The 12,555-nt window shown below is 36.3% G+C and overlaps 1 protein-coding gene across 1 annotated transcript; it reads left to right on the forward strand.

Annotated features, from left to right (window-relative positions):
• Window positions 1-3,844: 3,844 nt before the first annotated feature.
• On the forward strand, window positions 3,845-8,840 carry LOC109149890 (ankyrin-3). Its single transcript, XM_019297885.1, has 4 exons — window positions 3,845-4,410; window positions 5,820-6,095; window positions 6,721-6,858; window positions 7,112-8,840. Exons 1-4 carry the CDS (start codon window positions 4,081-4,083, stop codon window positions 8,651-8,653), a joined length of 2,286 nt encoding a protein of 761 aa, XP_019153430.1. The 5' UTR covers window positions 3,845-4,080; the 3' UTR covers window positions 8,654-8,840.
• Window positions 8,841-12,555: the final 3,715 nt, after the last annotated feature.

A 12,555-nucleotide genomic window follows, 5' to 3' on the forward strand; every position in this document is an offset into this window, starting at 1 on the left:
CTGTTAGGAATAGCTACTATAAATAGGGGTTGTTCCTTCTTGTAAAACTCAAGCATTCAACATTAATCTTGTGAGGTACGAGAGTCTTTGAGAATAGGATACTAAATTCCCCTAGAAAGTAGTACATGTGTTTAGGTTTCAATAGTTTGGTAGGAAAGATCATTCTATTGTGTAATCTCAGGTTCCAAACAGTGTACTTTAAATATTGAGCTTTTAGTGGATTTAGGCAAGTTCTCAAATTGAGAAGTGCCTCGCAGATTAGGGTTGTTTGCCCGAACTGCGTTACAGATCGTTTGTGTTACAACGTCAGTTTCAACATCATTGTGTGCTGCGCTTATATAAATTTCATCACTATATGACAGTTCAAGTTTTATACACTGGCATGAAAATTTGTTTTGATCGTTGTCAGGCAATGACAGCATCAGCCTAAGTCCCTTAATGGTGGGGGATTGTTGGGAGCATTTAAAAGGAAAGGCTTCCTTTTGCCTATCCATGTTGTCCCACATTGGAAGTTTAGCCTCTTATACTCAATTGGGATGGTCTATGTTGAGATAGACCTAAAGAGACCCCTAACTTGAGTAGAAAAGGGCTAACCGCCTCTTATGAAAGATAATGGGGTTATCTCAAGAAGCTGAGTGGCTAAGAAACATGGTGATAACCGTGTAATTGTGGGGGTGTCCAACACCTTCACCACATTGTGATTCACAATCATTTGCGTTGCCAATAACAGTGCCTGTGATAGAAAGAAAAGACTTACAACTGATTTATGTCTTTAACTACTCTATAAGCCTTTAATGTTGGTCTATACCGAGATAGACCTGATAGAGTTAAAAGTCTGTATTGAGATGGACTTCACAAGACGTAAAATCTATAATGTTGTAAGACTTGTCAGAGTTAAAAGTTTATGTTGTGATAGACTTTGACAGGGTATAGTAGAAGTCTATATTTGAGACAGACGTAACATTCTTTAATACTAAGGGTGTTCATAAGAAGTCAAAGAGTTTGACTTTTGTAGGACCTGCTTTTTGAGTTGGTGTGTGCATTCGAGTTCAAAATTTATCTAACCGGTGAGTTCAAGATTCACATCACTCCCGGGAAGAAAATTACTCAGTGTCACTACGTGTCAGTTCAAATTCTCAAACACTGACATTAAGATCAACTCATTTGTATTGCTCAGACTTTACCTTCTTCTAGCCTCTACTTTGAATGTGTGGGGGATTGTTGGATATAATCCATTCAAACAATCGGCCTTAATTATTGGGGAGCCAACAAATGACTTCCGTCATTTGTCTACATGATGTGGCTAAATGACCTTTTGTCATTACCACTTCCCTTGCTTGTAGCTATTATGTGGTTGGGACAAAAGGTGTCTTCACCTTCCTACACACTATATAAACAAGCAAGGAAATCTTGTCTAAAGGCAGGAAAAAAGCTTCTTCCTTCTTTCTATACAAGAATTAATATATATTATAATATAATATATATAATTTGTGTCTATCGGTTAAGGCCTGAGCAATAGTGAGGTTCGCCTACGTGATTGCTAGTGCAAGCTGTCCGTAGTAGGTCTGTGTAGCCTGTCGAAAGCGTGCCAGGATTCTAACTGCACCGTTACCGGGCAAATAACGCTTTTAAGGTAGTGTTATTGTAACACGGCACAGATTTCCTTTCAACCATACACCAATAGTGTCCGTGCTTCCTAAAAGGCTTCCAGATCGTGCGTTGACGTTGCTATTTTCCCCAAAGAAGCCCAAAGAATCTAAGTCCCCACCACCAGGGTTCAAACCTATGACCATCCATTTGGAATGATAATCGGGATGTCATCACACTACATGGTAGTTGCCTTCTTCAATTTATTTAATTTCATGTAAGCACACAATTAAAACTATATGGGTCATGTCCAACAAACATGCACGCACACACACACACACACACACACAAATTTGTGTGCATTAATGAATATTTTCACAAATTGAGCACAAACAAAATCAACACGAATGTACATCTTTAAAACCTCGCACAATAGCATATGTGTGAACATATGAACCCAAAGACAATAATAACGACCAATGACTTGACATAAATGACGACATGCACACTAACAAATTAGCAATGCACACAATGCCAAATTTAGTGCACACTACAACCAACATACTTGATACTTAGATTGAATGTGCATACTAAAATAGAATCACACATTTACATGTGCACATGAGTCTATACTAGAGTGCACACTAATAGAATATGAAGTGCACACATACGTATGAAATTGAAAGCGCACGCGCACGCGCACGCACGCACACACACATATAAGTGATAATGTGAACATAAATGAGTGTTGTATTGATTATGTGAAGAAATAAAACTCAGAAGGAAGGGAGTAATATTGGAGATGCCTTTAGGGGGCGTTTGGTTCAGATAATATAGATTATTTGAGTAATCTGTGTCTGGTAATGTTATATTACATTGTTTAGCTTAAGTTATGAGATTACTTGATAATGTTATATTACATCAAAATAAAGCTAATGAGACAGTAATGTTTATACGGTTTATTTACAATTTGTTGGGGGTGAAAATGAAATTGTCGCATTTAATGAGCATGGAAAGTGGGAAGTAGGGTCTTCGTCTCCCCCTTCGTCTCCCTCAATTTCGTACCTCGTTCCCCAACCCTGCCTCTTTCATTGGAGGGGATCACTACTAGAAATTATGAAATTTCCAACCACCTGAAAGTGATCTTAAATCAAGTCGAAAGTCTTGTTCCGACCACTTTCGGTATTCGGAAAAACCTTTGTTGCTATTTCCGACCACTTTTTACTTTCGACTTAATTTAAGATCACTTTCAGGTGGTTGAAAATTCCATAATTTCCAACAGTGGATGCGGAATTATCCCATTCTCATCGGCACTAGTAGTTTTTGGGAAAAGAGATTCCATGCTACAATTTTTAGTACAATATAAAATAATATATTATTTAAATTATATATAATAATTAGTCTAACTTTCAAAAAAAATGTACAAATTATACTAATTAATGTACAAATTATACTAATTGCTTCGACTTAGGTATAGCATGTTGTAAGTTTGTAACTTTCTTTCCTAATGATATTTCATCTTTGACCATGCAGGTTGATAATGTACGGTAGTTATTTGACTATATTATTTATAATGCTTGAATTTAATAGTGTGTTTCTTTATTTAGGGAAAATTTGCACTTTTCGCGTCTTCCCTTCTTCTCTCAAATAGTGTCCACTAAATCATTGAGCTAAGTCCATGTGAATACTTTCCGCCTCTAAGTTATACATAATTGTAAAATTTGTGTGTAATTATTAGTCACGTTCACTCTTTGTTTCTAAGTTATTATTGGTGTTGCACTTTTTGTTCATTTACTAACAAAATATTAGGAGCAAAGTTTGCAATTTTAGTATAGTTTAGGACCTTAGGGACGAAAAGTGAACATAAAATGTTAATAAAAAGATGAAAAATGCAACATCAATGATAGCTTTCGAGTGAAACGTGAGCACGATCAACATTTAAAGATGAAATTACCTTATAACTTAAAAATAAAAAATACAATTTTTCCTCTTCTTTATATTAAAAAATTATTTCTTTATTTACAAACATGTCACAACCTCTTTAAATTTTTAGTATTCCCATGGTAAAATTGTTCATACAATTTGAATTTTAAACTTTATTAAAAAAATAAATGAAAAGGAGTAAGAAATACGGGAGTAAAGAAGGATTAATCCCAGGTGGCCCCACGCGTAAATGATAAATGTACAAACCTGCCACGCCTGGTAAAAACATTATTTTAACCATGGTTAAAGTCAATCTCAACCCTATTAAAACGCCTTCATTTTGTCCGGTCTCCTGGCGCTCACTTCTTTCAAGTTTCCTTCCTTCACCCACTCCACCTCGAGTCTCGCGTCTCCATTCTCCCGCAGAGAGAGATAGAGAGCGACAAAGAGAGTATTAAACAATTCTGCTGATGATTCCTCTGCTGCTTCTTCTCTGTAGAGATATATAGACACTGATAGATCTAGACAGAGGAACAGAAGAGGCAGTGACAGTGTTTTGCTTGGCAGGAAATGACTGTTTTTGGACATTCAGGTGGAGGCGGCGGTTTCCTGGCCGGAAAGCAGGTTTTTCCGGTGAACTACGAAGCTGAGGTGTCACGACGCCTTCTGGAAGCTTCGCATTCCAACGATCTAGCAGCGGCGCTTGAGTGCCTCCAGGATTCCTTCGTCGACGTCAACTTCGTCGGCGATGTTTGTCTCAAGGTGCGCAAGGCGGAGGTGGTGCTGCGCGAGGAGTCTCCCAACGAAGTTCGAGTCGGTTACGAGGAGTTTAAGACCGACGTCACCGCATTGTTCCTGGCCGTGCATAACGGCAATGTCGCACTCGTGAGGAAACTGCTGGTGAGTGCGAATCTGAACTCAGCTCTCATTTATAAAACCGGTGTCGAGCCTCCTATTCTATGGTTTCTCTGAGTATAAATTTTTTTGTTTTTCTTTCTTTTGGAAATTCTACTGTATGCTTCTATTGATTGGTTGCTAAATGCGTCTCTTGAGGTTTTGCTCACCTGGGATGCATTTTGGATTCGTCCTACTACTCACTGGTGCTTTATTCAAATTCAAATTGTTGCTAAACGAACCTTGACCTTTTACTTTTGCTTTGAATTTTGAATACCTGCGGGATCCACTATCAGAATATCTGTCACTATCTGAATTTTTAAGGCTCACCAGCTGTTTTCTCATTGCTACTATGTTTAGCTTAGATCTCTAGTTGCAACCAATTATTTACAACAGTTTGCTTGCATTCCCTTGTTCATTTAGTTGATCATAAAGCACTCGAATTTTCCCAAGTTGGATTATTGATCTATTTATCTGATTTACATTGCCTAAATTCATAGTTTTAATCTGAATTTACTACGTAGTATTATCTTGACCTCTCTTCATCATCTCTTTTCCAAATATTTCATACCAGAATGCTTTTCTATCTGCATCAAATAGGTTTTATAGAGCAATTAGCTCACTCAGGGGACTGTTAACGACAACTTGGGCTTTCTTTAGGGATTTCCATACATCAATGAATGGGCTTTCACTTTTTAGTACACTTGCTGCTCCTCCTCTCTCAGCTTTGTCTTTATGGTCATCTTTATTTTAACATGTGGTACCATATTGAGACTGCAAATCTGATTTCTGAGAGGCGGAACTCTTTTGTTGGTTCTATCCTGTTCTTTATTGAATTAAAGTTGAAAAGTCAAGAAGTAGTGTGCTGCTATTTGTGAAGAACTAAGTTTCCTCAAACCTTTCTCAAATGAGCACTACTATGAATGTCACTTCGGTTTCTTCTTTTTCTATTTTTGTGTTTGGCTGAAAGCACTTGTCCTTTATACATCAAATAGATTCTTTATTGCTGGAAGCATAGGGTATGAGCTATAATGGCGGTACTCAGCACCACTGCTCTACATAACTATGCCCACACGGCTATGTTATCAGCAGCCAAACTGCCAAGTAATGGGGCTTTTTTTTGTTCCATACAATTAAATACTTCAATTAAACCAGAAACCAGAATCTAATTAAATCTACACTGAAAATTTTCTTCCATGATGCTGACAAGCACATAGTAATAGAACTATTTTTCGAAGTGTATATTCCTTCGGAACATGGTTCAATATAACTAATCGTGTCTTCATACTCTTCATTTTGTTAAATGAATTTGAAAGAACATCATCTGTAAGTTCATGAATGCAACAATTTCTTTGTGTTCTATACCAGTTTGGCACTTGAAATGGTTTATGAAAGTTTGCTTTTCTATTTGGCAGAGTATTGGAGCAGATGTGAACCAGAAACTTTTCAGGGGATATGCTACTACAGTAGCTGTGAGGGAGAACCACCTTGAGATTTTGGAGATGTTAATCAAGGCTGGGGCTTCTCAACAGGCCTGTGAGGAAGCTTTGCTAGAAGCCAGCTGTTATGGACATGCAAGGATAGCAGAGTTGTTAATGGGATCTGACCTCATTCGGCCTCGCATTGCTGTACATGCTCTCTTTACTGCATGCTGCAGGGGATTTGCAAATGTGGTGGATGCTCTCCTGAAGGTGAGATTGAAATGAGTTTAAACCCCATTCTCTGAGCTGCTTAAGATTCTCAGTGGGGATAATCATATATTTCCAACCAGCTTATTCTGTCAGTCTTTAGTTTGACAAAAACTGAAATCGACTTAGGGTGTGTTTGGTTCGCACATAGGAATTGGAATCGGAATCGGAATCGGAATCGGAATGGGTATCAAATACTTGGTAATGGTAATGGGTTTTGGTGAAAGTATTTAAGATGTTTGGTAGTAGGGTGGAATGGGAATGGTTACTATTAGTAGTGCTTGAGAATGAATAAGGGAATGAAACCCTTATTGTATTTGGGTATGGATTTTTCAATTGATGGGATATTCGAAACCCATAGTAGTGTTCTAAAAATCCATCAACCAAACAACAACAATCACTTTCATACCCATTCCTATGTGCAAAACCCACCAACCAAACACACCCTTAAATAATGTACTAAAAATGATCATTTTCCTTGCCAAAAAAAAATGTACTAATTTCCATCATTTATGGTAATCCATTTTCTTTCTTTTGTTGATTATCAAAAACAGTAAGCCTCCCTCTTTACCCCATCACCTACAGTATAATTGTTATCTTGACATCACTGCTGTCTTTGTGGTGACAGTGTGGAGTGGATGTGAATGCAATTAGTCGTGTGCTTCTCCAGTCATGCAAACCTTCTCTGCACACAAATGTTGACTGTACAGCTCTTGTGGCTGCTATCGTTAGTAGACAAGTCTCAGTAGTCCTTCTTCTGCTTGAGGTAATTGCTGCTGGATTAAATGCTCTCCAAGTACACAACTTTTACTTATGTTATGTTCCTATTCAAGATCCTTCAGAAGATTTAAATTATATTCGTTATCAAAATCCTTTAAACAAGTGATTAAAAACCAAAAAGATCATTAAAAAGCAAAAATGCATTATGCTTGTCTTTTGAAGTAGAAATTCCTGATATTTCTTTTCTTTCCATGTTTAAAACATTTGAATGATGTCTTTTCCCATATTTGAAAAATAAGGCTGGTGCTAAAACTGATGTTAAAGTTCGGCTTGGAGCATGGTCATGGGATGCAGCTTCAGGTGAAGAATTCAGAGTAGGTGCTGGGCTAGCTGATCCCTATGATATTACTTGGTGTGCTGTGGAATACTTTGAAGAAAGTGGTGCCATTTTGCGCTCTCTTCTCGAGCACATGCCTCCTAACGTGTCTCACTGTGGAAGGACTCTGTTACATCATGCCATTCTTTGTGGCAATGCAGGAGCTGTCAAGGTACTTTTAGAATGTGGTGCTCATGTGGAGTCTCCAGTTAAAACCACCCGGAAAACTGAGTTCTGCCCTTTACATATGGCTGTACGCCTTGGATTTTCAACTGTTCTCAAGTGTCTAATTGACTTTGGCTGTGACTTAGATTCAAAAACAGAAGCCAGTGAGACAGGTGTTATGATCTGTGCTAGATACAAACAAGAAGAGTGCCTCAAAATCTTGCTAAGACATGGTGCTGATTTAGGCTTAGTAAATACAGCCGGTCAATCAGCAAGTTCGATTGCTGGTTCCAACCGATGGCAGCTTGGTTTTCAGGAAGCAGTCCTGAGCATCATCCGCAATGGAAAGGTTCCTAAGTCAAGCAATATGTCCATATTCTCTCCTTTACTGTTTGTTGCTCAATCTGGAGATGTTTCGGCACTAAAAGCTCTCATTGAGCAAGGGATCAATCTTGATAATCAAGATGAAAACGGTTTCTCTGCTGTTATGGTTGCTGCAAGGGAAGGCCATGTTGATACCTTCCGGTTGCTTGTATTCTCTGGAGCCAATGTCAGACTCTGCAATAAGTCTGGGGACACAGCACTAACACTCTGTGCCCTGAATCACAAGCGTGATCTCTTTGAAAAGGTTTTGCTCGAGTTCGCTATTGAACAAGGTAACCGTTATGCTGGAGGATTTTATGCTCTACATTGTGCTGCTCGTCGGGGTGACTTGGATGCGGTGAAACTGTTATTAAGTAGGGGTTATGACGTAAACGTATCTGACGTGGATGGTAACACACCACTTATACTGGCAGCCCGTGAAGGTCACAGCCAGGCATGTGAACTATTGATCTCTCACGGAGCTTGTTGTAACGCCAAGAATGCAAAGGGTGAAACTGCGCTCTCACTAGCAAGAACAAAACATAAAAATGAGGCAGAGCACATCATATTAGACGAACTTGCTCGAAAACTGGTCTTAACTGGCTCCCATTTACAGAAACACACAAAGGGAGGCAAAGGGGGTCTGCACATAAAAGAAGTTAGAATGCTGGAAGGCGGAATCTTGTGCTGGGGAAAATCAAGCAGGCGCAATGTGATATGCCAGGCAGCAGAAGTCGGCCCCAGCATTTGCTTTCGAAAAACTAGGCAACGGAAGGGTGACGCAGAAGAGGCAGGACTATTTCGTGTCATCACAACAAAGAGCAAGGAAGTGCACTTTGTGTGTGAGGGTGGATTTGAGATGGCGGAGTTGTGGGTGAGGGGACTAAAGCTTGTGACAAGAGAGGCTGTTTCCGGCAGAGGCAATGTAGGTATTTAGGCTATCTTAAAAGCTTTGTGCAGTAGTACTTCACCTCGAAGCACTTTGAAGTTTGAACTTAGATCAATGTAAATGTTTTCCATAACAACGTCTTCGTACTCACATTATTTTTCTGCTACATATTGGGGTAGTATTAGTATAAGGCCTCCAAATACCCCTTAGTAGAATAAAACTTCTACTCCTAAAAGACTCATTTATTTAACAATTAGAGCTCAACTCACAAATAGAGAAACAGACAGTCAGACACCATATTGCTGTCCTACAGGCTAAGAAATACACTTCTCCGTAACAAATATAGAGATGAGAAAAATACAAGGAGAGAAGTGCATTTCAGCAAATTGTACAGCTTACATTTTCACCTTAATACCATTCGAGTGATCTTAATTAATAATTGAGATTGTCACTTAAGGCATGTGCATTGTAAGGTTATAGATCTGTAGACTAGGGGTGTAAATGAGCCGAGTAGCTCACAACCGCTTGTGAGCGGCTCGGTCAAAATCGAACTTGAGTTGCTCGTTTGGTAATCGAGCTCGAGCCGAGCCTAGATATTTTAGGCTCGTGGCTCATCGAGCCGCTCGCGAGCCATATAATATATAATATATATAATACATAATATTACAAATTTTTAAGAACTACGGAGACAAAGATTGTTGATGTGCATATTGAGGACTACGGAGACAAAGATGCGTTATTCGTGGATTCATCGGATACTATCCAGCAACACTCTCCAACTTAATTGACGTGAAGTAGGCTTAGTAACATTAAGATTATGTTCTCGAATTATTAGTTCTCATCTTTTATTGATTACACACTTAATTCGATAGTATTTGGAAGAAAAAATCAATGTTCACAGCAGCAAATTAAAACTAAATTGTATAAACAAAACAAATTATAAAGTATAGTTTTATGAAAAGTTTGAAATGTATCGTAAATTTTGGTAGAAATTGATGAAAAAATTATCTGGTTGAGATAGAGATAAAAGTCTATAGAGAAAATTGAAAAGTTTGGGTTGGAGGGTCAGATTTCATCTATTTATATTAATGAAGAAAAAGTCCACAGAAATCCTATTCTGATAGAGTCTATGAAAGTTGATAAATATTTGAATACCAGTAGACTTTTACAGACTCTATAAAAGTCTCAAACGAATACCAATATACTTTTAAAGACTTTTGAAAAGTCTGAATCGAATATCGGTAGACTTTTAAAGAGTCTTTAAAAGTCTAAATTGAATACCCCCAAACTTTGAAAGTCATTAAAAGTCTTTAAAACTCTTTAAAAGTCTGGATTGAATACACCCCCCTAAGATTGTGATTTTGGTCTTTAAAGGTCAATTGTATGGTGCTACATCTAGATTTAGAAATCTCAAAGGTCTAAAAATTTTGATCCGTGGTGACTCTAAAATTGTAATTCAATTACTATTGTAGTTTACTAAGTTCTTAAAAATTTGTAATATTAAATACTATGTACTAAATTTTTAATATATTTTAAGATTTGTAGTAATCACCCACCTTAAATATTATATTAATTGTAAATATATTTATGTTCATAATTTTATCATAGGAATTCACACATAATAATTATTAAATAACAAAAATTTTATATATGAATAAACCTCATATAGGATATATTTTTATAACATATTTTCCGTGCATCGCACAGGACAAATACTAGTATAATAATAATATACTCCCTCTGTCCCATTTTATGTGTCTTACTTTCCTTTTTAGTTTGTCCCAAAATGTTGTCCACTTTCCAAAATTGAACATCACTATCATTCCACTTTTTTTCAAATTACCCTTCTAGCTTTTGCTTTCTTTATTGTTTTTATTTCCAAAAGTGAAAAAGTGAGGGGCATAATTGGAAAGTGCATAACATTTACTTTAATTCATTAAAAAGCGTGCAAAAAGTAAATGAGACATCCAATTCGGGACGGAGGGAGTATAAAAATAACAATTAGAAATTACAATTTTAAACTTAAAATCCCTAAAAGATTTCTATTATTTATGCATGGATAAAACAAAATAGTTTGAATTTTAAATCAAAAGTATTAAATATGTCAAATTTAATGTCAAAATCGAGCTCGAACTCGAGCTTACCGAGCTCGAGCTCGAGCATCAGTTCTCGAGCTCGAACTCGAGCCGAGTCTTCATTAACGAGCTCGAGCCTACCCAAGCTCGAGCTCGGCTCGGCTTGTTTACACCCCTAGTGTAGACTCGATGATCACGAAGTGTGAAGGTGCTCAAGTTAGCCTATACAATCTTAATAATCCTTCTAACGGGATTAACTCACTTTTAATAACTAATTGTGTTGAAATGATCTTACCCCATTTTGTGTAGTCTTTTAGCATTTATTCCTATTCTTTTATTGTATGAAAAAAAAGTATAGTTCTAATTAATTAAATTCAAACTAAACTTGACCTATTTCAAGAATTCATTGCCTATTGTTATAAATATTCAAACTTAAAAAAAATACTCCACATGTTCATAGTTACATGCTTACATACATAGGTCTTGAGACGGGTTTATAAGTTTTATTTTATTTTTTATTTTTAATATTATTGACTTTATTATAATGTAGTATTTGTTTAAACATATTTTCTCAACTTATCTCTCATTTAAAGGTCCATAGCTATGTCGCTCGACCATAATGCCTTTGACTTTTAAGATCTATAATATAGTCTAAATTGAGAAATCCTTAAACGTAGTACGGAGAAATCCAAAACGTCACAGGCAGAGGCTACCTCCTGGCGCAAACAGAGGCGATGGAGAGGGTGGAATCTCAGATGGATGGCGAAGGAGGAAATAAACAAACCATTCGGTTGAGAAGGCGCAGTCTGTGATCGTGAAGGTCCTGGGACGCAAGGTTGGTTATACGTATCTGTCTAAACGGATATATAAATGCACTTTGGCATTCTAAAGCAAGCTAGAATGGATGTTGTTGCCTTAGATTGGATGATTAGTATCACTAGGTAAAGTTTTTGTAAGTGAAATAGTATATTTGGCAATTTTATTTGTTAGTCTAAATTAATTAAAGTTTAGTTAGCTTATATTAATTAACTAGTATTTGTTTCGTGCGATGTACGGAAAATATGTTATAAAAATATACCTTATATGAGGTTTATTTATATATAAAAATTTTGTTATTTAATAATTATGTGTGAATTGCTATGATAAAATTATGAACATAAATATATTTATAATTAAAATAAGAATTGATATTTAAGGTGGATGATTACTACAAATCTTAAACTATATTAAAAATTTAGTACATACTCCGTAGTATTTAATATTACAAATTTTTAAGAACTTAGTAAACTACAACAATAATTGAATTACAATTTTCAGAGTTACCACGGATCAAAATTTTTAGATCTTTGAGATTTCTAACTCTAGATGTAACAACATACAATTGACCTTTAAAGACCAAACAATTATTTATAAATATAAATGACTATTAATCATCATCACCATTTTCTAAATAATAATATAGAAGATCCAAAAAAATTAAAGAATACAATAATAATAAGGATAGAGATAATAATTGTAACAATAATTGCTCACCAAACCATATGACTATATTATAGTTAAGATTATGCTAGAGTGATTTGGTAATGAAGATTCAATATTATAGTTCTCATTCATTCAAACAAGAGATGAATATTTTTAGGGAGAAGATTTGGTTGAATGGTTTTCCATGTTTCAAGGAAAGCTTTTGGGGGATTTTGTCAGAAGATATTCAAGTATAAATTGGAGGAAATTCAAGAGTTCAAATGCTGAAAGAAAAGAGATTTAAAAGACATCAATTATCTCCCTACTGTTTCAGTCTTATTCGCGCTGTTTTACATGTGTTAATTCTATTGATTGTATCAGCCTTCTTTGTTTTGAATGTCTATTTAGCTCAAA

The sequence above is a fragment of the Ipomoea nil genome, unplaced genomic scaffold (genome assembly GCF_001879475.1).
Source record: "Ipomoea nil cultivar Tokyo-kokei standard unplaced genomic scaffold, Asagao_1.1 scaffold2165, whole genome shotgun sequence".
NCBI classification, from domain to species: domain Eukaryota; kingdom Viridiplantae; phylum Streptophyta; class Magnoliopsida; order Solanales; family Convolvulaceae; genus Ipomoea; species Ipomoea nil.